The following is a 21,291-nucleotide window of genomic DNA, read 5'->3' as shown; positions in this document are numbered from 1 at the left end:
CTTTTTGCTGGATGGAAACCGGATGCTGGGTTCACTAGCTGGGCGGGGGCGCCGACCCCTCAGACCTCAGACCTGCAGGGTACCCGAGACTCCAGGGTCCCGTTAGCCGGCCCAGCAGCCACATTCCCTCCCCCAGAAACTTGCCAGGCATAGGGAGCAGGGAGCAGAACCATGCGGAGACGCGGTAGCGCCTTCTCCCCGGCAATGCGCATGATTCTGCGGCTCTGGGCTGGCCACACGTCAACGCACCTTGAATGGGCTCGCCCCCCTCGCCGCGACGGGCAGGCGTCCCAGCCAATCGGGCTCCGGGCTTGCGAGCCGCGCCCAATGGACGGACGGCGGGGGCGGGCCTGGGGCGGTGCGGCCGGGCTTCTCCTCGGCGCTGGCTGCGCTCCGCTCGGGCTCTAGTGCAGGTGCCGCTGCGCCGGGCGGGAGGCTACGCGCCGAGCCGAGCGGAGCCGCGGAGGGATGGGGAGCGGGCCGCCCGGTCTGCAAGAGCCGCAGGAGCCGCGGGAGCACCGGCACGGGGCGTAGGCGGCGCGGGGCACTTTGCGATAGGATGAGGCTCCTGGCTGGCGCGCGGTAGTACTATGATTTGGTATGTGGCCACTTTGATAGCAAGTGTGATCAGCGCCCGAGGTCTTGCGGCTCAAGGTGAGTTGAAGTGCAGCGTCCCTCCCCTGCGCCTCCCGGCGCTCTTGGCCCCATCCTCCTGCCGAGCCCGCGCCCTCCCGGCGGGCGCGCTCCGAGCACCGCGGGGAGGGCGGGGGCCGAGGCCGCGGCCGGCGGGAAGGGCCTGAGCCCGGGCTGCCGGCGCTCGGGAGAGGACGCCTCGGGCTTCGGTCCACTTCGCCACCCTTGGCCCCAGGGCTTCACAGCGGGTGCCGCGCCCGGTGCCCTTCGCGGGCGCAGCCGCCGCCCCGAGCGCTGGGGAGGCGGCGGCTTTCTGAACTCTGCCGCCGGGGAGTTTGCGGGTCCTCGGGCGGCTGCGGCACGCTGGACCCCGCGTAGCGCCACCGCTCCGCAGGAGAGCCGCTGTGGGGCTTGGCTCCGGCTTGCGTCTTTCCGGACCACACGTTTTGGCAGCTGGAGGTCGGGTCCCCTCGCAGGGCGGGGCGCACGGAGCCCCGCGAGAGGAGAAGAGTTGGTTCTGCGCGGGGTTCCTCGCCGGCTGCGAGGAGCGGCTGCCTTCGGCTGGCCCTGCCCGCGCCCCGCTCCGCCGCACCTGAGACTGGCCGGGCAAAAGTTCCCCGGGAGCGCGCCGCAGCCGGGCACAGCTGGCCGGGGGCGAGGGCGGCGGAAGGGGGTCCCCACTGCCGCGTCTCCGGGCGGAGGGAGGTTTTCCTCTCTCCGTTTTTCCGGTCTGAGCTGGGAAGAGGCCAGAGGGAAGCCCGCGCGTTGAGTGATGCGCACGTGAGCGCGCCGGCTTGTGCTCTGGAGACGGCAGAGCCACCTGCCCACCTCTGTGTGACACCCCGGCTCTCGGCCCTTGTATGGAAGTAGGAGCGGAGCCTGAAAGTGCCTGGTCTCTGAGCTCACGGTGCTCAGTGCGTAGACACGACCCGGCTGCGGACAGGTTCCTAGGGCCGGGAGGGATGGCTTCCGGGGAGAACCGCCGGGAGTGGGCGGCAGCGGGATACCCCGCGTCCGGCCGCGGTCGCGCAGGAGGGTCCTCTCCTCACCGTGTCTGGGGCTGTGTAGGGGGAGGGGAAGTGATTTGGGAAAGTTTCTGGAATGGACTAGGTCTCCGTGCTGTTTGGGAGTGTGTGAATACAGAGGAGGGCGAAGGGGAGGGTGATTTTGTTAAATGGTGTGTGACCTGGATGGTTTTAAAACTCTCCCTTTGTCAGGTGGGGAAACTGAGGCCAGAGTGACCGCAGAAGCTTGTGGAGTGGGGTGTGAGGTCGTTCGAACTGCGCTTGAGAACCTGTCTCCAGCCTCAGCCTCACCCCCTCATTCCCTTGTAGTCTTCCGATGCCCGCAGCTTCCTCCCCTCCGGTTTTTGGTATGTTCCTGCTATGGGACTGTGGCTGAAAGCACAAAAGGATGTGCTGGGATCTTTGAATAAAAAAGAAACTCCAAAGGGAGGCTCTGAAAAAGCCTCCAAGCCTGAGACTTCAGGGGATGAGACTTCAGGGGAGGCTGATGGACTTTTTACAAGTTTAAGCACAGAATAAAGGAAAATGGGCTTTATTACAGCAGCACACAAGGCGGCTAGACAGAAGGAAGGACTTCGCAGCATTGAAGGTTGTTGGTTATGAAGCTTTTGCCTTCTGTCTGCGGTGGCTGGACATGAACCCCTCCCTGCCTGCCACCCCTGTGGGTCTTCGGGGTCTTTTTAGCCAAAGGGGCTCTGCGTGTGGTGGTGAAGGACCTAGGTCTAGTCACAGGACCTGGAGTCAAGTCCGGCTCGGCCACTTGCTGGCCTGTGACCTTGGACACGTTGCTTCGCTTCTCTGATGGTCACTTGCCTTGTTGGGGGTTAACAGCCTGAGCCTGTAGGGTTTTGTGAACATCAGCGTTCTTTAGTCAGTAAGAAAGTAAGTAAATGATGACGATGATGGTTTCACTGTCTGGGGCTTCCAGGCCCCCCTCTCAGTGTCTTTCCCTTGAGCCATTCAGGGCATTGGGAGCTGGGAATGCCTTGGGGTAAAGTTCAGGTGCTGCCTCTGTCGGGAACCAAGTTTGGTTTCCCAGGCGGACCTTGCCCGGGGAGATGTGGAGGGCTGCTCGGAAATCCTTTGAAAGATCTGTAAAACTGGAGTTTTGTCAGTGGCCAGAGCCTTGTGGGAAGGATGCAGGGAGCCCAGGAGGCAAGCAGCTCATCACGCACAGCCTCCGGGGGCAGGAGACAGGCCTGTGAGGCTGCTGCCTGCACACTGCCAGCATTCAGATGCTGCTGTGTGAGCTCAGCTGTTCTCCGACTGGCAGAGGTGACTTCCGGGAGATTCCTGAGGGGAGGGACTCTGCGGTGCCAGCCTTAGGGTTTGGCTGAGCAGGGGCTGCTCCAGCAGAGGGGCGAAAGGGTTGGGACAGAGGGAGGGATGAGTCACGTGTGTCCGGGGGGCAGTGGAGAGGTTGGGGAGGGTGTGCAGAAGAGCCTGGAAGATGGCTATTGGAGTCTGCATCCCAGACGTTTGCTGAACAAGCCTGGGGGGAGGACCCGGGCCTTTACCGCCAAGGCTGCCTCCTCCTGTTGACTACAAATCCTGCATGACTAGTGTCCCCAAAGAAAGTGGGTTCTGACTCAGATCCTGCTGGTAGCTGGACCAGTGCCCTGTACTCTTGGCCTGGCCCTGACCCTCCTCCCTCCCTTTGGCAGCCAAGGTGGGAGGGAGGAAGTTTAGGCCTGGAGGCTGCTAGCAAGACCCACGGGCAGCCTCTCAGCTGAGCAGGACTTGGCTCGGGACGTGGCCAAGTGGCATGTGTGTGCGTCCCCAGCACACACGCTAGAGGCAGGGGTGTGTCTGGCAGGCTGCGCTCAGGAGAAGCTGAGCAGGGTGTGTGTGTGAAGAATCAGCTTTCAGCTGCTGGCCCCAAGATCGGCGTGTGCTGGACCTGGAGCTGCCGGGTCCCAGGGCTGGTGGTTTCAGGTTTGAGGCTCTGAGACAGAAAGCTGGGATCTGGTTACCTAAGGAGCAGATGCTGCCTGGCCGGGAGGTGCTGAACTCCAGCCTTGCTTTGGCTGCCCTCTGTCCTGGCTCCTGGCCCTGTACTCTCCTCCCTCAGACCTCCCTTCCTCGGGCCTGGCTGCCACAGCCTTGCTGCGCTGAGGGAGTGAGGGCGGACCTGGGCGCGAGGGGGTGAGGCCCGAGAGGGACGAACTCTCTCCTCTCTGAAAGGCTTCCTGTCCTCCTGCACGTCCCATGCCTCCTCAGGCTGGGCTCGGGTCTCGGGGAGCAGCTCTCTCCTGTCTGCGCCCGAGGATGGGTAAAGCAGCTTGTGTGAGAGTGGATCTGAATTGTGGAAAGAGCTGTCACTGGTGCAAGCTGCTGGAGGTGACTGCACACGTGCGCGCGTGTGCACGCAGTGTGTGCAGCTGTGTGTTTGCATGTGCACGTGAATGCAGCAGACAGGCGACCCAGAGTCTCTAGGAACGAGGTGGGGCATCACTCCCGTCTGAGTGTTGGTGGCCGTGGGTGGCAGTAAGGCTAGACTTGGAGCAGACGCCTGACTTTCCCTGCCCCCTGCTCCACACCTGAGTCTGGGCAGCGCAGAAGCCCCCAAAGTTGGAGGCTCAGCCCAGGGGATGGTCGAAGGATGCCTGAACTCCCCGAGAGAAAGCCTCAGTGGGGACACACACGGGCAGAGCCCCAGGGATGCAGAAGACGGGTCTGTCTTGTAAGGTGGGCTCTGGTCTCGGCTGCCCAGTAGCCCAGACTCCTGAGTGGAGAAGGGGCTGGGTCCCTGGGGAGCCGGGCGCAGAGGCAGCTTGTAGCCTGGCCCTGCCCATGGGGGAGAGCCCAGCCTGCCCGAGGCAGCTGACCTATTTTTCTTAGGAATCTTCCTGCTTTTCTGTTCTCTCTTGCGTGAATAAGCAGAAGACTGGTGAGCAGAGTCAGGGGCTCCATGAAGGTTTCGGAGAGCAGTTCCTCGTGGGCCAGACTGTGAGCGAGGTCTCAGCCAGCCTGCCTGTCCTCCTGGAAGGGAGGGGACTGGGTGCTGCTCTCTGCCCGACCCTCTACCCCGCCCCGCCCCCGAGCTCCCTCCTGGTCCAGGCCTGGCCACCGGCTGTGGCAGGTAACTTGCACACACTATACGAGGGCAGCCGCTGTCCTGTTTTCTGGCTTCTGAGTAGGGAGTGCTGACGCTTCACTACGAGCAGACACGGGCTTCGATCCCCCGCTTACTCGTGACCACCTGGCGCCTTACCTGAGGGCTCTCCCGGCTCACGGGCACTTGGACCAGGCCTGTACCCGCCCGGCAGGCGGGCAGGGTGGGTGTCGCTGGGTCTGTCCATGGAGGAGCCGCTGCAGGAGCAGAGCGGAGGTTGGATTGCTGACTGCTTCCTGCCAGTGGCTCCTGGGGAAAGGCTCTTGGAAATACAATCTAGCCCAGAGCAAATTAAGGCTGCTAATAGCATCGTTGCTGCCTCTCGGGCTGCCTGGGCCAGGAGGGTCAGGGTGGAGAGGCGCCCACGGAGGAGGGGGCCTGCAGATCCTGCCCCTCCCCCAGGGCCTCGAGAGAAAATGGAAAGGTTCCCAGCCAGGGCCAGGCTGGGCTCAACTGACCTTTGACTTGGGCCCTGAGAGTTTGATGGGGAGTGGGGGCCGAAGGGCCGTGAGGTCAGCACTGGGGAGACCGCAGAAGGAGGATCTGCCCAGGCGGGGGTGGAGGTCCTGGCCGGAGGCAGGCTGTCCCGGTGCCCTCCGGCCCACCTGCCTCCTGGGAAGGACAACCAGGGTGCGGCCTGACGTGGACACGGCCGTTCCTCCACATCACACTTGGCTTTGGGTGGTATGTCTGTCCTCAGCTTTCCTCGTGCAAGCCTCTGGCTCTCCACTCCCCGGGTAGGGGGGTGGGTGCTGTTCCGGGGGAGCCCGATCACAAGCTCCCTGGAATCTCCTGGAACCCCCTGGCGTGTCAGGGAGGAGGGACTGGGGGACTGTTGGGGGCTGTGCCTTTTTTGGACTCAGCAGGGATTATTTTTAGGCTGGCAGATGGAGGTGGTGGCTGGCGCTGGTATTATTAGATAACAGGCCTGTGGTTTGGGAGCCTGGTGCCCGAGGGGGAGGGGGACGGGGTTGGGGGGTGGGGTGGGCGGGGGAGGGGAGGCTCCCTGAGGACTTGTACTCACAGAGGAGGAGGCTGGCGCCGCCGCCACACCCAGCCCGAGTTCCCGGGTCCCAGGTGGAGGGGGCTCAGCCCAGTGCCAGCAGCTGTCTTCTGACCCAGGCGCACCCTGCCGTCCTGCTTGGGTCCAGGGCTGCAGAGCTCTGGCTGTGAGAACCTGTCCAGAGTGTGCGGTGTGGAGGGGCTGGCCTGACTCAGCGGAGGGGAGGGGGCTGCTTCTTGGGTCGGCGTGGGAGGGGGCTTCGTCCTTGGTCCCTGGGCCTGTGGCCTGGCCAAGGGGAGACACGGCAGCTGGAACCTGCTCCGACCTGCTGCCCGGCGGGCGGCTGAGCCAGCCAGGGGGCCGCCAGCCTGCTCACCTGTGAAATGGAGATGGTAGTACGCCTGTCAGCCAGCGCTGCGACCCAGCACGGGCCTGGTATGTAGGAGCGGCCTAGAGGAAGCCGGGTTTGCCTGGTGGCCGGCTCTCCCGCCGTCAGACCTTCCGGTCCTGGCACCTCTCCTCCCCCAGCCCCGCCTGTGGAAGAGCCCCAGCTTGGGGGGTGGGGGCGTCAGGCCCTGGATGCCCCGTGGTCCTGTGCTCACGGGGGGGATCCAGTGGCAGCCCTGGATCCGGCTACCCGCCGGGCACCACCTGGCCCAGAGAGCAGTGGGTTTGTCCCCAGTGGGCTTTCGGAAAGGTCAGCCAGACCGCAGGGGCACCGCGTCCTCCTTTGCCCTCTCTGCCCACCAGGGTGTGTCCCCAAGATGCAAAATTGCTCTGCTCCTCCAGGTACAGCTGAGTCCTGCCTTCTCTGAAAGGGGTGTGTGGCATCCAGGACACCTCCCACCCCTGCGGTGCTCACCCTGCAGACACCATTGCCCCTTTGAGGCTCGCGGCCTTGTCCCTCTGCTGCTGCAGGCTTCTGTGCTGGGGAGGGGTCTGGGGCCTCCCCCCGCTGCAGCCCTCCCACTCAGGTCACCACCAATCCCTGTCTTCCCCTGCCCCCTCCTTCCTGCTCCCTTCTGAGCCAGCCACCGTGAGCAGCCTGCTGCTCCTGGACTAACGGCCTCCCTTCTGCCCCCTCCTGGCTCTGGGTCCTCTGAAGGCCTGTGTCTCTGTGTCCCAGGCTGAGTCCTGTGTGCCTCTGAGATCTCTCTGTCTGTTTGTCTCTCTCTGTCTCTGTCTGTTCGCACCCTACCATCTGTCTCCATTCTTGCCCCTGGACTCTCTTTCACTCTTCGACTTGGGTCGTGTCCTCCTAGGGTTGAGGTCATCTCTCTCCTCCGTCAAGCCCCTCTTCGGTCTCTGCTGCTAGCAATGTTTACTTTTTTTTTGCAGTGAGCTTTTCTGGAGAAAGTGTTTTATTAGACATGCTTGGCTCAGAAAGGCTCAGGCTGACGGGGAAGTGCTCGTGGGTGATGGAGTGAGAGCACACGCTGTGTGTGTGTGTATGTGTGTGTGGGTGTGTGTGTGGGTGTGGGTGTGTGTTGAGGAGATGAGGGAAGCTGATAAATATTTTAGGACTCAGAAAGCCAGGAGGGCTGGTCTGAGCGTGGGAGCTGGGGCAGGGCCTCCCCCCACCACGCCCCGCCCCGGCCTTCTTCCTGGGAAGCGGGTCTCTTTTGGCTTTGCTCCCGTCTCTGCACTGCTGGCCTCACCGTGTCCTCTCCCAGCTGCCGGCCGCTGGTGGAAGGGTCCTCGGGAAGAACCGTGGAGGCGGGGCTGAGGCCCGAGTGGGCCTTGGTGGGGTGGGTGCGTAGCCCTGAGTCCAGGCTGGCGGGGGCCGGTGTGGAAGAGGCTGCCTCGCTGCTGTGCGGTGAGAATGAGGCAGCCCAGGTGCAGACCCTCACCCCGCCAGAGCCTCCAGAGCCTTCGCTGTGAGAGGGGGGCAAGCGACCCTGCCCCCTGCCCCAGGCGCTGGGGCCAGAGCCTGGGAAGGAGCCCCTTCTGTGGAGGCCTCTGCGCCCCAGGTGACGGCCCCCGGGAGGAGCCCCCTCCTCTTACCCTGGTTCCTGTATTGCCTCTCTTCTTCTCCTCCAAAGCCTACACACTCACACGTACATGCACACACGCACACACGCGCGCACACGCGCTGCTTTCCCTGCTTGCTCAGGTGGCCTGCTCCTTGCCCATCCCTGCAGGGTCCAGGAGCAGCCTTTGTGCCCGGGTGCTGCGAGGCGGGCTCTGTCCCCACCTGGTGCCCCTGGGGTGTGGTGGGGATGCCTGCTGCGCTTTCCCTGAGGGGCTGGAATTCAAACTTAGCCTAAAGCAGGGCTGGGAGGGTTGGAAAACCGGCTGGGGCCTCAGGCAGGTGAGGGCAACAGTCTGCTCTGCTCCAAAAATACTCTGTGATCTTAGCTCTTTCTCTAGAAAACAGTGATGTCACCGGTAGCCAATCAGCTTCTGGAAGGGTTGCCTCCTCCTTCTTCCGCAATTTGCAGGAGGAGAGGGAGCTGGAGCGGGAGGGAGAAAAGGAGAGACAGACAGAGACACAGACCCAGAGAGGTGGAGGCAGAGCGCACCACGGAGACCGGGCAGTGGAAAAGCAAAACCCCTTCCCCCCGGCGCAGGCGAACGGAACCCCACACGTTCCCCCAACACACACACGCGCTGATAGAGACATATAAACGGGGAGGTGGGGAGAGACAGGCAGGTAGACAGAATCACCCATGCAGCGGGGAGCTAGAGAGAAATGACAGAGACACAGCGAGACAGACGTTGGAGGAGGAGCCGGAGCCGAACAGAGAGTCAGAAAGACACAGAGACACGAAGGAGAGACGGACGAGAGGTGCGGGGCCGGAGCCCCCAGGGGTGGAAGGTGTGGTCAGAATCAGGCCCAGAGGCACGCGGAGTACGGGGGCTGCTCTCCTGGGCGTCCCGGGCTGGGAGCCTCCGCGGAGCAGCTGCTGTCCCTGGTGCTGCCTGGAGGGGCCCAGCCGGGACTGGAGGGGAGGGGCGGGGTGGAAGGGCTGGGGTCTGGGGGGGTAGTGTGGGTACTGGAGGGAAGGCAGCGGGAGGGGCCTCTTTCACTTTGGAAGGGAGCTGGACAAGGTGCCTTTGGGCTGGAGGTGGGGTTGCAGGCCTCGGGGCGGAGCCTGGGTTAACCGCTTCTCTCTGCGGCTGGGCTGGGGGTGGGGCTGCTGGGGAGCCTCTCCCGCCTCATCTCCCGTCCCTTCCAGTCCCTTTCGGGAGGGTGGCCGAGGCCTTTCCAGCCGTGCGCCTCGTCCTCTGCCGGAGGTGGGGATGTTCCCCTTAGCTGGCTGAGGTTAGCAGCCCCAGGGTCCCCCTCCTGCGTCCCTAGTCTCCTGCGGTATTAATGGTGATGTCTGGGGCTTCGCAGCCTGATAGGTTTGGGGCGTGGAAACTGGCGGGCTGGAGGCCCCTCCCGCTCCCTCCTCTGCGGCACGCGCGGCGGACCGAGGGAGGAGGGGCAGAAAGGCCAGCTCCGGCCCCCGGGGTTTTCCGTCTGCTGATGCCACGAGCAGCCTCTGCGCAGCCTGTTAGGGATTCCCCGCTTCTGCATGGAGCACTCTTGTTTCGCGCTGTGAACATCAGGCTGAGCTGGGGGCGGGGCGTGGGAGGACGGCTGCCTCTGCAGCCCCTGCCAGGCTCCACTGGGAATCATCCTGGTGCAGGAAGACGTCCCATGTTCACCCGCTGCAGCGCCCGGGCCACGGTGTCCACAGAGGGGCCGAGGCCCCTCCACCTTCTCAGTGGCCACGCTCCTCAGAGCTGGCGGGGGTGTCATGGGGGAGGGCGCGGTCGGGCTCCGCTCTTTGGGGTTGGCAGGGCAGGGGTGGCCTCTGGGGGGGCCGGGCAGGATCTCCTTTCACCTCCTTCCCTGTGTCCCCGTGTGGCTGTCCCGATAGGTGCCCACGGCCTGCGAGAGGAGCCCGAGTTCGTGACCGCGAGGGCCGGCGAGAGCGTGGTCCTGCGATGCGACGTGGTCCACCCGGTGACGGGGCAGCCCCCGCCCTATGTCGTCGAGTGGTTCAAGTTCGGGGTGCCCATCCCCATCTTCATCAAGTTTGGCTACTACCCGCCCCATGTGGACCCTGAGTATGCAGGTAAGGCCTTCCCGCCTGGCTCCAGGGCCCCCGCACCGTCCCTCCTGCCTCTGTCTCGTGGCCTCTTGTCTTTTCCGATGGGCCTCTTATCTCTGTTTTCCAGTCGCTGTCTCTGTCCTCCCATCCTTTGCACTCTGGTAGGTTTTAATTAAGTGGCGTGAGGAGAGGGACACGGAGGTGGGGCAGACACAGAGCTTCCTGCACAGCCCCGCTGGGCCGCAGGGGCCAAGGCCAGAGAAGGAGAAGGGAGCCCAGGAGCCTGATGTGTGGGAGAGGAGGCCGGCGGAGGGCGGCTGGCTCGGCAGGCAGGAGCAGCTGCGTCAGAGCCATGGCGGCTGCGGGGTTTGCTCTGTCTGGCTTTGCCCACTCCTTCCCTCTGGCTCTGAAGTTGGGGACTCATCCAGTCCTGAGTGTGGGGAAGTGTCTGGGCGCCTGCTCCACTTGGTGCCTCGTCCTCCGGCCTCCCTTCTCCCTCCTCCTGGCCCCAGTGCTGTCTTGCTCTGCAATTACTCCTGCCAGTGGTGGCCTCACTGAGTCACTGTCAGGGCCTGCCCTCCAGGGAGGAGGGCGTGGGGTGGTGTGAGTGAGGGGCGTGTGTGCCTGTGCGAGGGTTGCACGTGGGCTTGTGTGTGTGCATGCATGTCTGAGTGTGTGTACGCATGCGCGTGTGTTGGGGTCTAAAGGAAGAGAGGAAACTGGTGGGACACAGCTTTTATCTTTACCTCTGATTTCTGAGGTCTGCATTGCATTTTTCTCAGCTTCTATTTTTCTCTCTCCCTCTCCCTCCTCCTGTGTCTGTGTCTCTTCGGCCCTGGTTGGTTTTGACTGTCTGGTTTGTAGGCAGATTGCCACTACCGAGGAGACAAGGAGGAAAGCACAGGAGGTCGTGACACTGGGGCGAGGAGTGGGCCTGAGTGGAGAGTGAGCGGAGGGGGGACCCCGAGGGCTGCTCCGGGGAAGGGAACGGAGTTAGGGAGGGCGGCTCGGGTCTTTGCTCGCCTGCCAGCTGCTCCTCATTCTCGGGCTACAGGCCCTGCGGCCACGCTCGGAACCTGGGCTCTGGCTGGATGAACGCTCTGCTCTCTGGCCTCTGCGACAGGACTAGGAGGGGACGCCGGCACCCTGTCCCCAGCGGCCTCTTCTCTGCCCACCACAGGAGTGCTGGGCAGACAGGGTGCTGGGCGTGGCAGCCACGGGGACCTGCTGGGGCGGGGTCCCGCTCCTCTTCTTCTGGGTTCTCTGGCCCCCTTCCCGCCAGCTCCGTATCCCTTCTGCCTTTCCTTGGCCCCAAGAGAATGGGAAGTTGCAGGGACCTGAGGCTTTCTCGGTGCAGCTGGCGGGCAGCGAGGCTGGGGCTCTCGGGGCCACCCTGCTCTGGGCCTGCCCAGCGGCGGGCTGGGGTCACAAGGTTGCTCTGCGCGCCCCTGACCCACTTTATCCCCTCTCCACAGGCCGCGCAAGCCTCCACGACAAGGCATCCCTGCGGCTGGAGCAGGTGCGCGCCGAGGACCAGGGCTGGTACGAGTGCAAGGTGCTCCTGCTGGACCAGCAGTACGACACCTTCCACAACGGCAGCTGGGTGCACCTCACCATCCACGGTGCGTGCGTGTGTGCGCGTGCGTGGGCCTGTGCGTGGTGCGTGCCATGAGAGTGTGTGCGTGCGTGCGAGTGAGCGGGCAGACGTGCGTGGTGCGTGCTTGCGTGACTGTGCACGCAGGCGTGTGAGCGTGCGTGCGTGCGTGAGAGCTTGCATATGTGGTGCGTGCGTGTGCGCCTCCTTCCGGCGCTCCCGGGCTGGGGGCCCCAGGCCCCCTCGCTCGTCCTGGAGCCCCTGGGGGCCATGGGCACAGAGGCCTGGCAGCTCCCAGCACCAGGGCGTTTGCCGCGGGCGGGGTCGTCAGAGCCCAGCGCAGGGAGGTGGAAACCGGCACCCGAAACTGGTAGGGTTGAGGATCTGCGGGGCGGACTTGGGAGCAGCCGCAGGAAGGCTCTCTCCGGGCACCTTCCCGTTACAGCCTCTTCCTTTAGACCGTTCACCTTAGTAACCGTTGGGCGCCAGTCTCTACGCTGGATGATCCGCAGCAGCAGAGCGCACCCAGGGCCGGGCGGGGATCCTGCTGGTCCCGTTCCGGAGGGTACCTTCTGGTACTTACTGCCCAGGTGAAGGGTGACGGGCCTCGTGCTGTGCCGTGCTTCCCAGGGGCTGGGGTTTCCCTGGACCGAGGGTCCCCTGTGCCCTTGGGAGCCCTTGCTTGGGAGGGGACATTCCGGAGGAGCCAGGGGGCGCTGGAACCGGCAGAAAGTGGAAGAAGTGGTCCCCACGGTGGAGGGGAGCAGGGTTTTTGCTTTGATTTTTTTTTTTTTTTGTGGTACGCAGGCCTCTCACTGCTGTGGCCTCTCCCGTTGCGGAGCACAGGCTCCGGACACGCAGGTTCAGCGGCCACGGCTCACGGGCCCAGCCGCTCCGCGGCATGTGGGATCTTCCCGGACCGGGGCAGGAACCCGTGTCCCCTGCATCGGCAGGCGGACTCTCAACCACTGCGCCACCAGGAAAGCCCTTTGATTTGTTTTTCTGACCATACAGTTACTCTTGCTTCAGTTTATGAGCCGACGTGTTCAGCCACCGCGTGTTGCAGACGCTGCACTGGTTATTGAGGTGTCAACAGGTGTGCTTTGGACACGCCCCCCACTGCTTGCGTCTTTCTGGGTGTGATGTCTGTGACCCTGGGTGCCACGGTCTGGAGAGAGCAATGGGCGCTTGCCTGGGTTGCAAGTTTCTCTGAGCCTTGAGGGTCCCTGCCTTGTGGGGTCGGGTCAGGCTGTGCTCCTTCCGCCTTGAAAACCCATCCAGGGCCCTGGAAGAACAGAGTATTTTAGCCAGAGCACTGGTCTCTGGAAAGCGAACTTAGGGACGGTGGCCCTGGGTCAGTGGTCCAGGCTGCCTGAGCCCCTGGATGCAGGCGCACCTGCTGGTCAGTCCCCAGAGACCAATTGGAGGCTTATTTTAAATCTTGGTTGGGCTGTCCCCACCACCCGCGAGTTTTTGAGTCATCCCTTTTCGATGCCAGCTGTTGTGTGTGCCCAGAATGAAAACTCGGCTTAATATTAGCCCAAGCAGAACATAATTAGGAAGGTAAACCTGCTGCTGACAGCGTCACTGATGAGCACCGAGCCAAGAGCCCCACGCTGCTTGCTTTCTTCTGCCCTTTCCCGAGGCGGGCCGACGCCTCCTGCAGCCCCACCTCCTCCCCTCACATCACTGCTGGGTCCGGTCCAGCGAGCAGAGAAGCAGGCATGCGCAGACACTGCGAGCCGGGACGTAGAGCTTCCTCCTGTTAGAGTCGTGTGTCCTGTTAGAGCTCGGGCTCCGTCTGTACCAGGGGGAGTTCGTGGCTGGGAATTCCTCATTGCTGGGATGGACCGGCATGGAACGCGGCCCGATGAGACTCAGCTTATTTCACGGATCCACCACGTTAGCTGTCTGATCCCTGGCACCCATATCATTTCTCTGAGCTTCCCTTTTGTGTTTCCAAGAACAAAGCCTGTTTGTAGGGCTGTTGTGAAGATTAAGGGAAACGCTGTGGGTGAAGACGTCTGGCACTGCGCCTGGAAGGTTGGCTGCGCAGGGTCATTGTGTGCAGAATGCTGGTTATCCTCCTCTTTAGGGGAGAAAAAGATGAAGTCGGGTAGCACAGGAGGCGCCTCAGGTTGGGAGAGGTGGCCTGTGGTGGTCGGAGAGCCCTTGGGAATACACCCACAATCACCCATTCAACACACATTTCTGAACATCCACTTGGCCGGCTGTGGGGAAATGCAGTGGGTGTGACACAGACCCAGCTCTGAAGGACACGTCACGAGGCAGTCAGGTCCAGAGAGGATTGCAGTATGGGCTTTGGGAGCGTGAGGGATGGAGGGCTTCTCTGAGGCAGTGAGCCCTGGGCAGAGACCCTTCGGGGAGGAGGAGTCTGCCAGGTGCGGGGGCAGGAGGCGGGAAGGGTGTTCCAGGGCAGAGGGAACAGCATGCCTGGAGGCCCAGAGGAAGGAGAGCCGGCGCACTTAGGCAACCTGGCAGGCTGTTCGTCCGGAAGGGTCAGGCTTTAGCACTGGGGCTTATCATCCGATGCTTCCCCTCACCAGCGGCCTCCCTCTCCAAGGGTGGACACCACAGGCACCTCCCAACGTGAGCGATCTCACCCTTTCTTCCTCCTGCATTCTGAGGTTCCTTCCCGTGTAAATACTTCCATTATCGAAGGAAAGAGTTTGGAGCACCAACATTCCGTTGCTTCCAAACTAGAATATTTAATGTCAGGCATTTCTGACTGGGATCACCTTTGGAAAGTGAAAAATTAGAATCACAGATTGTCTTATTCTCCTCCTGTGTTTTCTCGAAGACCATTTGGGAGGAAACAAGCCCAATTGTTTCTTTATTGCATATAAAATGCCTGGAAAGCCAGAGTAAAACCTTGCTTTAGGTCGATGAATTGCTTGGAGGAGAGGCCAGCCTATTTCTAATGTGCACGATTAATTATAGGGCATTTGTAAAGAAGAATTAAGCCTAGAAATGCAGCTGGTAAGCTCACACCTAATCCAGTAAATAATCGGGAGTCAAACCATTATTTTCCGGAAAACTCGAAATTGTTCAAAGTGCTTTCCTGATTAGCACCTAAATAGTAAAGTAATTATGTAATTAGTAATTAATTTGTCACTTCAGGATGTAATTTATCATATTATCTTTTCTTTAAGTGTGACTCAGAGGTAACAGAGGCCATGGCTGTGTGAGCTGGAGTTCAAGGGCAGGCGTGGCGGGAGGGCTCTGCTGGGGTGAGCGCACGGCCAGGCCAGGAGGGGCCTGGGGTTCGGATGCCAGGTTCCCTCTGCAAGGACTTGGAATGAGTTTTACCATCACTTTTGGTGTATTAGACGTTGGGTGAGGATGGACTTTCTCAAGGATGTGTCGTGAGTGGTGAAGCCTGCTTCCTGGTCACCCAGTCCTCACTCCTGTGCCCCCTGTGCGGCCACGCTCAGCGGAGGGGTGGGGAGATCGTCGAAGAAAGCCGTCTCGCCATGGTCTTATCTTCGGTTTTGTGTTTGCATTTGTGTTGCTCTATTGTGTGTGTGTGTGCGCGCATGCGTGCAGGTGTGTGGCTCCTTCATTGCATTCATCCGTCTGTTCAACCAACGTTTGTTGAGACTCTACTACATGCCAGGAACTGCGCTAAAAGCTGGGCACATAGTGGGATTCTTGGAAATCTCTGCTCTCAGGAGACTTGGTCGTAAGTGCTTTAAACAGTCTGAGGAGACAGGAATGCAGCAGGTGCCTTCCTAGACCGGCTGACCAGGTGAGGCAGAGGTGGCATTTTAGCAAAGGCGAGCAGGCGCCGAAAGGGTGAGATGTGGGTACAGCCCAGGAGGGGGGATGGCCGACGCAGAGCCCCCAGGAATGGAAGTCCTTGGCACGTGTAGGAAGACGGGAAGGCTGTTGTGTCGGAGCAGAGTTGAGGGGTGTGCAACGGGAGGTGAGGCTGGTGGCAGGTGGTGGGTGGCCGCGACCCCCAGCGTGTCCTGGGCCTGGGGCAGGGCAGCCTCCGAGGAGACCCCTCTCACAGCTTCTCGTCGGGGCCTCAGGAGCCCTGGGCGGCCGACAGCGATGACAGTGATGACAGAATGACCACCATTTCACATGTGTACGTTTTACCAGCTCCTTTCACGGACTTTACCTCGCTAATTCCTGCCACTGGTCTTGAGGGTGGGGTTTAGGTAGAGCCCAGAGCGGCTGAGCCCAGGGTTACAGAGCGAGTGGCAGCTGGATTTGAACTTGGAGCCTTGAGCCCGGTGCTGTGGACCCTAGGCTGGTGTCAGCAGTGCCCCCCACTCCAGAAGACCCCGCATGATCGTCCAGGGAGTTGGGGTTGATCAGGTGGCTTCTATAGGCAGCTCAGACAGGTGAGACAGAGTGTGTTATTTGTACCGGATGGGATTTTAGTCAGAACTCCGAGGCAGGTGCTGGGGGACAGTCTGGCACAGTCTTCGAGAATTCAGGAGCGAGTAGCCCGTGGATCGGGCCGTCTGCCTGGTCCCCAAGGCAGCTGCGGGGAAGGTGGGGGATTGTCGCTGCAGAGCCTGGGCGAGTCTTTGTCACCTGGCTTGAGATCCGTGCTAGGCCTGACAGGGCTCAGACGGCAAATGTCCCAGAGCCGTGGGCCTGGTTGGGCTGGGGTTACAGAAGGAGGGGTGTCTGGACGATCGTGGGGTGACGGGTGCCTCATTGCCGCATCCCTGGTGCTGAGCATGGGGGGCCTCCCTGTGGGTGCTGGACAAACAGTCCTTTATTGGGAATTAGGTGTATGCAATGGGGAAAGTTTAGACTTGGGATCCAGCCACACTGACTCTGAGTTCCAGGTCCCCCCTCACAAGGCAGGGCCTGTCACCTGTGTCACCTCCGACCTCCTGGAGGGCGCCGGCCTCGTGGGGTGGCCCAGCGCAGGGCCCTCGCTGTGTGCAGGGCCGCTGGCTGACCCCACCCCGCACCTTGGGTTTCTTGCAGCTCCTCCCACCTTTACAGAAACACCCCCCCAGTACATCGAGGCCAAGGAGGGCAGCAGCATCACCATGACCTGCACAGCTTTTGGGAACCCTAAGCCCATCGTCACCTGGCTGAAGGAGGGGATGCTGCTAGGTGCCAGCGGCAAGTACCAGGTGAGTGTGGGTCTGCCGCGACCGCTGCACCCACTTCTCCTTGCCCTGCGCCTCCGTCCCCGTGACAGTTCACACTTGCGGAGGCGCAGGTGGGGCTGGAGGCGGCAGGCAGAGCGGCTGGCACCCGTATCCTCAGAGGGAGAAGCCTGCTTCCGTGTCCCCAGGTGCATGGGCCCCAGGCCACTTCCACCTGGGATGGAGTTGGCGGGCCCAGGGCTGGGAGCTGAGCCCGACTCTCCTCGGCCACAGGTGAGTGACGGCAGCCTGACGGTGACTTCGGTCAGTCGGGAGGACAGAGGTGCCTACACCTGTCGCGCGTACAGCATCCAGGGGGAGGCCATCCACACCACCCACCTGCTCGTCCAAGGTGAGAGCGATCTGGCCTCTATGCCCTGGGCCTCTGGCAGGGAGTTCCGGCCCCACTGAGCTTGGGGGGTTCTTTCCAGGGCGTGGGTGGCTCAGCTGGAGGTGGTGGGAGCTCCTCTCCATATCGTGGGGCTCCTTGGTGGCCTGCGGCGGCCCTCCCGTGAGGTGGCGGGAGGCGCCATGCCGAGTGGGTTTCTGCTTTCTCTGAATGTCCGGAGGGCATCCCGCTGGGCCTCCTCCTTCCCTGGGGGAGGAGCCCTCTCTCAGGCCTCCACCCTCTGACGATGGCATCAGTAAATAAAGATAGGAATTCCGTCCAACCCCAGAGGGTTAAATAACACGGAGGGCATTTGGTGGGGCTGGCGTCTGTGGGGTCAGCACCTGAGATGCCGGTCTGCCTTGCCTGGGGCCTCGAAGCCCCCAGAGGGGGCAGCCTCCGTCCTGCTCGAGGGGTCGGGTGGCGGCTGTGCGCTGCTTCTGTGACTCGGGCCTGTCTGGAAGGCTCGCACTGCCGGGGCTGCTGGAGCTCCACCCCTCTCCTCCCCTGCCCCAACCCGCCTGCCACCCTTATCTGGTCAGCCCACAGCCTCTTACTCCTCCAGAGGCAAGGCGGTCCCTTTCTCCTTGCTGCACATGTGCTGCCCTGGGCTCCACTGCAGAGAAGGAGGGGCAGGGAGGGCCGTGTGCGTGTGTGTGTGTGTGTGAGTGTGCACGTGTGCGGGCGCGCGTGTGTGCGTGCCTGTGTAGGGGTTAACTGGCTGTTCGGAAGCCAGGTTTACAGCGGGGCTGTGCGTGGGGCGGGCGTCTACAGCAGGCTGGGAGCACACGGCCACACCTCCGGGCCCCTTGCATACCCGGGACTTGCAGGGAGAGGAAGAACCTGAGCACAGGCAGCAGCTGGATGCGTCTCCATGACAACTGCTTGGCTGCGCTGCCAGCTCCTGGACCAGTGCCTTCCCCGCTGTCCCTTCCAGGGCTTGGGGTGCCCCTTCCTGAGGGTCGGAGCCTCCTGGGAGCCCAGCGCTGTGGTCCCCCCCAAACCCCCCCGCCAGGAGAGGTCATGCTTGTTCCTGTCCCCCCAGGACCTCCCTTCATCGTCTCCCCTCCTGAGAACATCACTGTCAACATATCCCAGGATGCTCTGCTCACCTGCCGGGCAGAGGCCTATCCCGGCAACCTTACCTACACCTGGTACTGGCAGGACGAGAATGTCTACTTCCAGAAGTGAGTGCCCGCCCTTCCCTTGGGGCCCAGCCAGGCCCCCTCGGGGTAAAGCTTCTGAGCAGGGGCTGCCCTTGGGCTCTGGGAGCTGGCAGGGGTTGGGGGCATCCGGTCCATGTGTCCCTCATGCTGAGGCCGGTGTGTGTGCAGACGGCGCCTGTCCCCCTCCTCAGCCGTGCGGAGGACTCGCTGGCATGTTGTCCCAGTGTTGAATGGAAGACGCCTGCCCCCCGCCATTGTGTCCTGTGTTCTGTGTCCCTGCAGTGATCTGAAGCTGAGGGTGCGGATCCTGATCGACGGGACCCTGATTATCTTCCGGGTGAAGCCTGAGGACGCGGGGAAGTATACCTGCGTCCCCAGCAACAGCCTGGGACGCTCGCCCTCGGCCTCGGCGTACCTGACCGTGCAGTGTGAGTGGGGCAGGCTCAGGCCACGCTGGCCACATGGGGGGCTGGAGGGCTGCGTGGAGGCAATGTGGGCGGAGGAGGGGCCGAGGCGGGGACGGGACAGCGCGGGAGGAGGCCTGACCCGGGCTGGCCAGCGGAGGTGAATCGAGCCCCCGCCAGGCTCTTCTCCGGGCCGCACGGCCGCCCGTGTCCACTAATCCATTCCGTCAGCCTCGCCCCGGTTGGGCTCAGGGACAGGCAGGCCTTCTGGACGCCGTCCTCGTGCCGGCGCTGGCCAGCTCCTCTGTCCGCACCTTGAACGAGGTGTTTTTGTCTTAGTATCTGAGGGCCATGTGGCTCAGACCCAGTGGGGCAGCTCTCCTGCCGCTCTCTGCTCCCCTGCTGGGTGGGCAAGGGGGACAGATCCCCTCTGGGGTGACTAATCCGCTTCCCCAGCAGCGGGCCCCTGGTGGCTTCCCTGCCGCGCCTTCCAGGGCTGCCCGAGACCCAGGGGAAGGGGCTGCTCTTGGGCCGGAACGACCGAGGGCTTTTGTGCAGCGTCATTCAGCTTGCTGGTCTCGAGTGGGGGAGAGGATGAGTGCCGAGGGCTAATCTCTTCCTCCTGATTGGAGGATGGCTCCGTCACTTTGACAATAAAGGCCCCTCTTGACGTGGTAGGTGACAGGCTATCCATCACACAAGGGCTCGTGTGCAAGAACCACTCCCTCCCACAACACGGAGGGGCAGGCGAGAGTATGACCACCTGGAGAGGCGTGGCCCAGAGGTGGCATCTGAGCTGAGGACATTAGAACAGCTGGTGACCCCGGGAGGCGGGCTGAGCATGGGCCTGGCAGTGGGCCCCCCGAGTCCCGACCTCACGCCCTCACGTGGTGATGCTGCTGGTGCGGGCAGAGGCCTCCTCTCCGCTGTCCACAGCCGAGGACGACTTTCAGCTGCTGTCTTATGCGTCCCGAGTTCTTAAGAGCTGTGAGGCCTAAGGAAAGCTGTGTGACTCAGAACCCCAGGCCTGTCCCACCCAGGAGAGAAAAAGCTCTGACAAGTTACTTACTGTGTGCCCAGGCTGTGAAGGTGCCAAGGGCGGGGCAGGCTCCTTGCGGAGCAGAACCTCTCTGCCTGTGTCACCCGGGCATGGAGGGGGCAGTGGCGGAGGGAGAGGGCCGGAAGGGGTGGTCTCCAAAGGACGATGATCCACCAGGACCAAGGCTCCCATCCTCCAGGCTGTGGCCGTGTCTGCTGAGGGAAGCGTTTCCCTGTCTCCCTCTGGCACCATCACCCACTCCCTCTTGTCGTTTTTTACCTCTTTCCTGCCTTCAAAGAGAACCTGTTGGGTGAGATTTTCAGGTGGGTGAGACAAGGATCTTTATTTCTGCTAAAAAGCAGTGTTCAGAGTATTTCCCATTCATAAACCCTTTGAAAACCTTGGAGGAGAAAAAAAAAATCTACCATACAAAAGTAGGAAGCCATGTCTAAATATATACTTCGGCCTGGTATTTATGCAATGCTCTTCTCTGAAGGGCTCCAGACGCTAACAGAGCCGCCCATTAATCCTCACCGCCTCCCGGGCAGTTCTGGGTCCTTCTCCTCCATGGCCCTCGTGGGAGTCCGGGAGCCTCGCGGGGGGCGGCTCACCCACGTCACAGAGCTGCTGCTCCTGCTGTCCCGAGATACTTCCAGCGGCTCCGTGGCTGACTCTGCACCCCACCTGCACAGATGGGAAACCGAGGCAGGGCAGAAAAGCAGCCTTGTGGTTCCGCCCCTGGTCACCGTCCGCAGAGGACGTGGGGCGAGGAAGGGCTTGGGGTCCCGCAGACACTCGGGAGGGATGCTGCTATCTTATGCGTCCCGGCGGCTGTTGCGTCTCCGGGCGGAGGTGTGTGGGGGGAGCTGCAGGCCGGCAGGAGCAGCGGTGCCTCCGTGCATTCAGACGGGTGTTCTTAAGGATGCAGGGCTGCACAGACAGGACGGTTGCTGTGGCCTCTGGGCGGTCAGCCCGGGGAGTGGGCTTTGCCATCTCGTGGCCCCCGCTGGGCCGACACCTGGCACTGCGCCGAGTGGGGGGCCCTGGGCTGCGGGGTGGCTCGCCCCCCCCGCCTGTCTTCTCACCTCTGCTTCCCTCCCCACACCCGCGGCCCTGCAGACCCAGCCCGCGTCCTCAACATGCCCCCCGTGATCTATGTGCCTGTGGGAATTCATGGCTACATCCGCTGCCCTGTGGACGCAGAGCCACCGGCCACCGTGGTCAAGTGGAACAAGGACGGCCGCCCCCTGCAGGTTGAGAAGGTGCCGGAGGGCCGTGTGCCGGTCGCGGGAGGCCCCCGGCCCTGAGGTGCTACCTCTGGGGATCTGGTTCCTGCCAGGGCCCCTCCCCTCCCCCCAGGATTTGGGGAGAGCAAAGAGCTGTTTCCCGTGGGCCGAGTCCAGCAGGGCCTGGCCGTTCTCGCATCGCGAGACGCACCCCCCCACCTCCAGCCTGCACACGGAGGAGCAGCTCAGGTCCAGCTGAGGGGCCTGGGCCGAGCACCGGCTCCTGACCCCAGCTCCCCTGCGCTGTCTGTGCCCCAGCAGAACCTGGGCTGGACCCTGATGGAGGACGGCTCCATCCGAATCGAGGAGGCCACAGAGGAGGCTCTTGGCACTTACACCTGTGTGCCTTACAACACCCTGGGGACCATGGGCCAGTCCTCCCCCGCGAGGCTCGTCCTGAAGGTGAGGCCGGGGCTGCGGGCCTCCTCCATGCGGGCGGTGGGCGCCTGAAATG

The 21,291-nt window shown here is 62.7% G+C and overlaps 1 protein-coding gene across 1 annotated transcript in view; it reads left to right on the top strand.

Moving 5' to 3' along the window:
• The first annotated feature begins 342 nt into the window (after positions 1–342).
• The window catches only part of IGSF9B (immunoglobulin superfamily member 9B), a 43,497-nt gene continuing 22,548 nt past the window's right edge, over positions 343–21,291 (top strand). The window contains exons 1-9 of the mRNA XM_022556200.2: positions 343–654; positions 9,646–9,843; positions 11,295–11,441; positions 16,388–16,539; positions 16,789–16,906; positions 17,988–18,129; positions 18,391–18,536; positions 20,671–20,813; positions 21,099–21,239. Of these exons, the coding sequence (XP_022411908.1) occupies positions 591–654; positions 9,646–9,843; positions 11,295–11,441; positions 16,388–16,539; positions 16,789–16,906; positions 17,988–18,129; positions 18,391–18,536; positions 20,671–20,813; positions 21,099–21,239 (1,251 nt within the window). The 5' untranslated portion in view covers positions 343–590. The remainder of the gene's footprint in view (positions 655–9,645; positions 9,844–11,294; positions 11,442–16,387; positions 16,540–16,788; positions 16,907–17,987; positions 18,130–18,390; positions 18,537–20,670; positions 20,814–21,098; positions 21,240–21,291) is intronic.

This window comes from Delphinapterus leucas, chromosome 7, assembly GCF_059928025.1.
Source record: "Delphinapterus leucas isolate spDelLeu-1000000601 "Yukka" chromosome 7, BTC_Dleu_Yukka2, whole genome shotgun sequence".
Lineage (NCBI taxonomy): Eukaryota > Metazoa > Chordata > Mammalia > Artiodactyla > Monodontidae > Delphinapterus > Delphinapterus leucas.
This window is presented reverse-complemented; position numbering and strand designations above follow the sequence as displayed.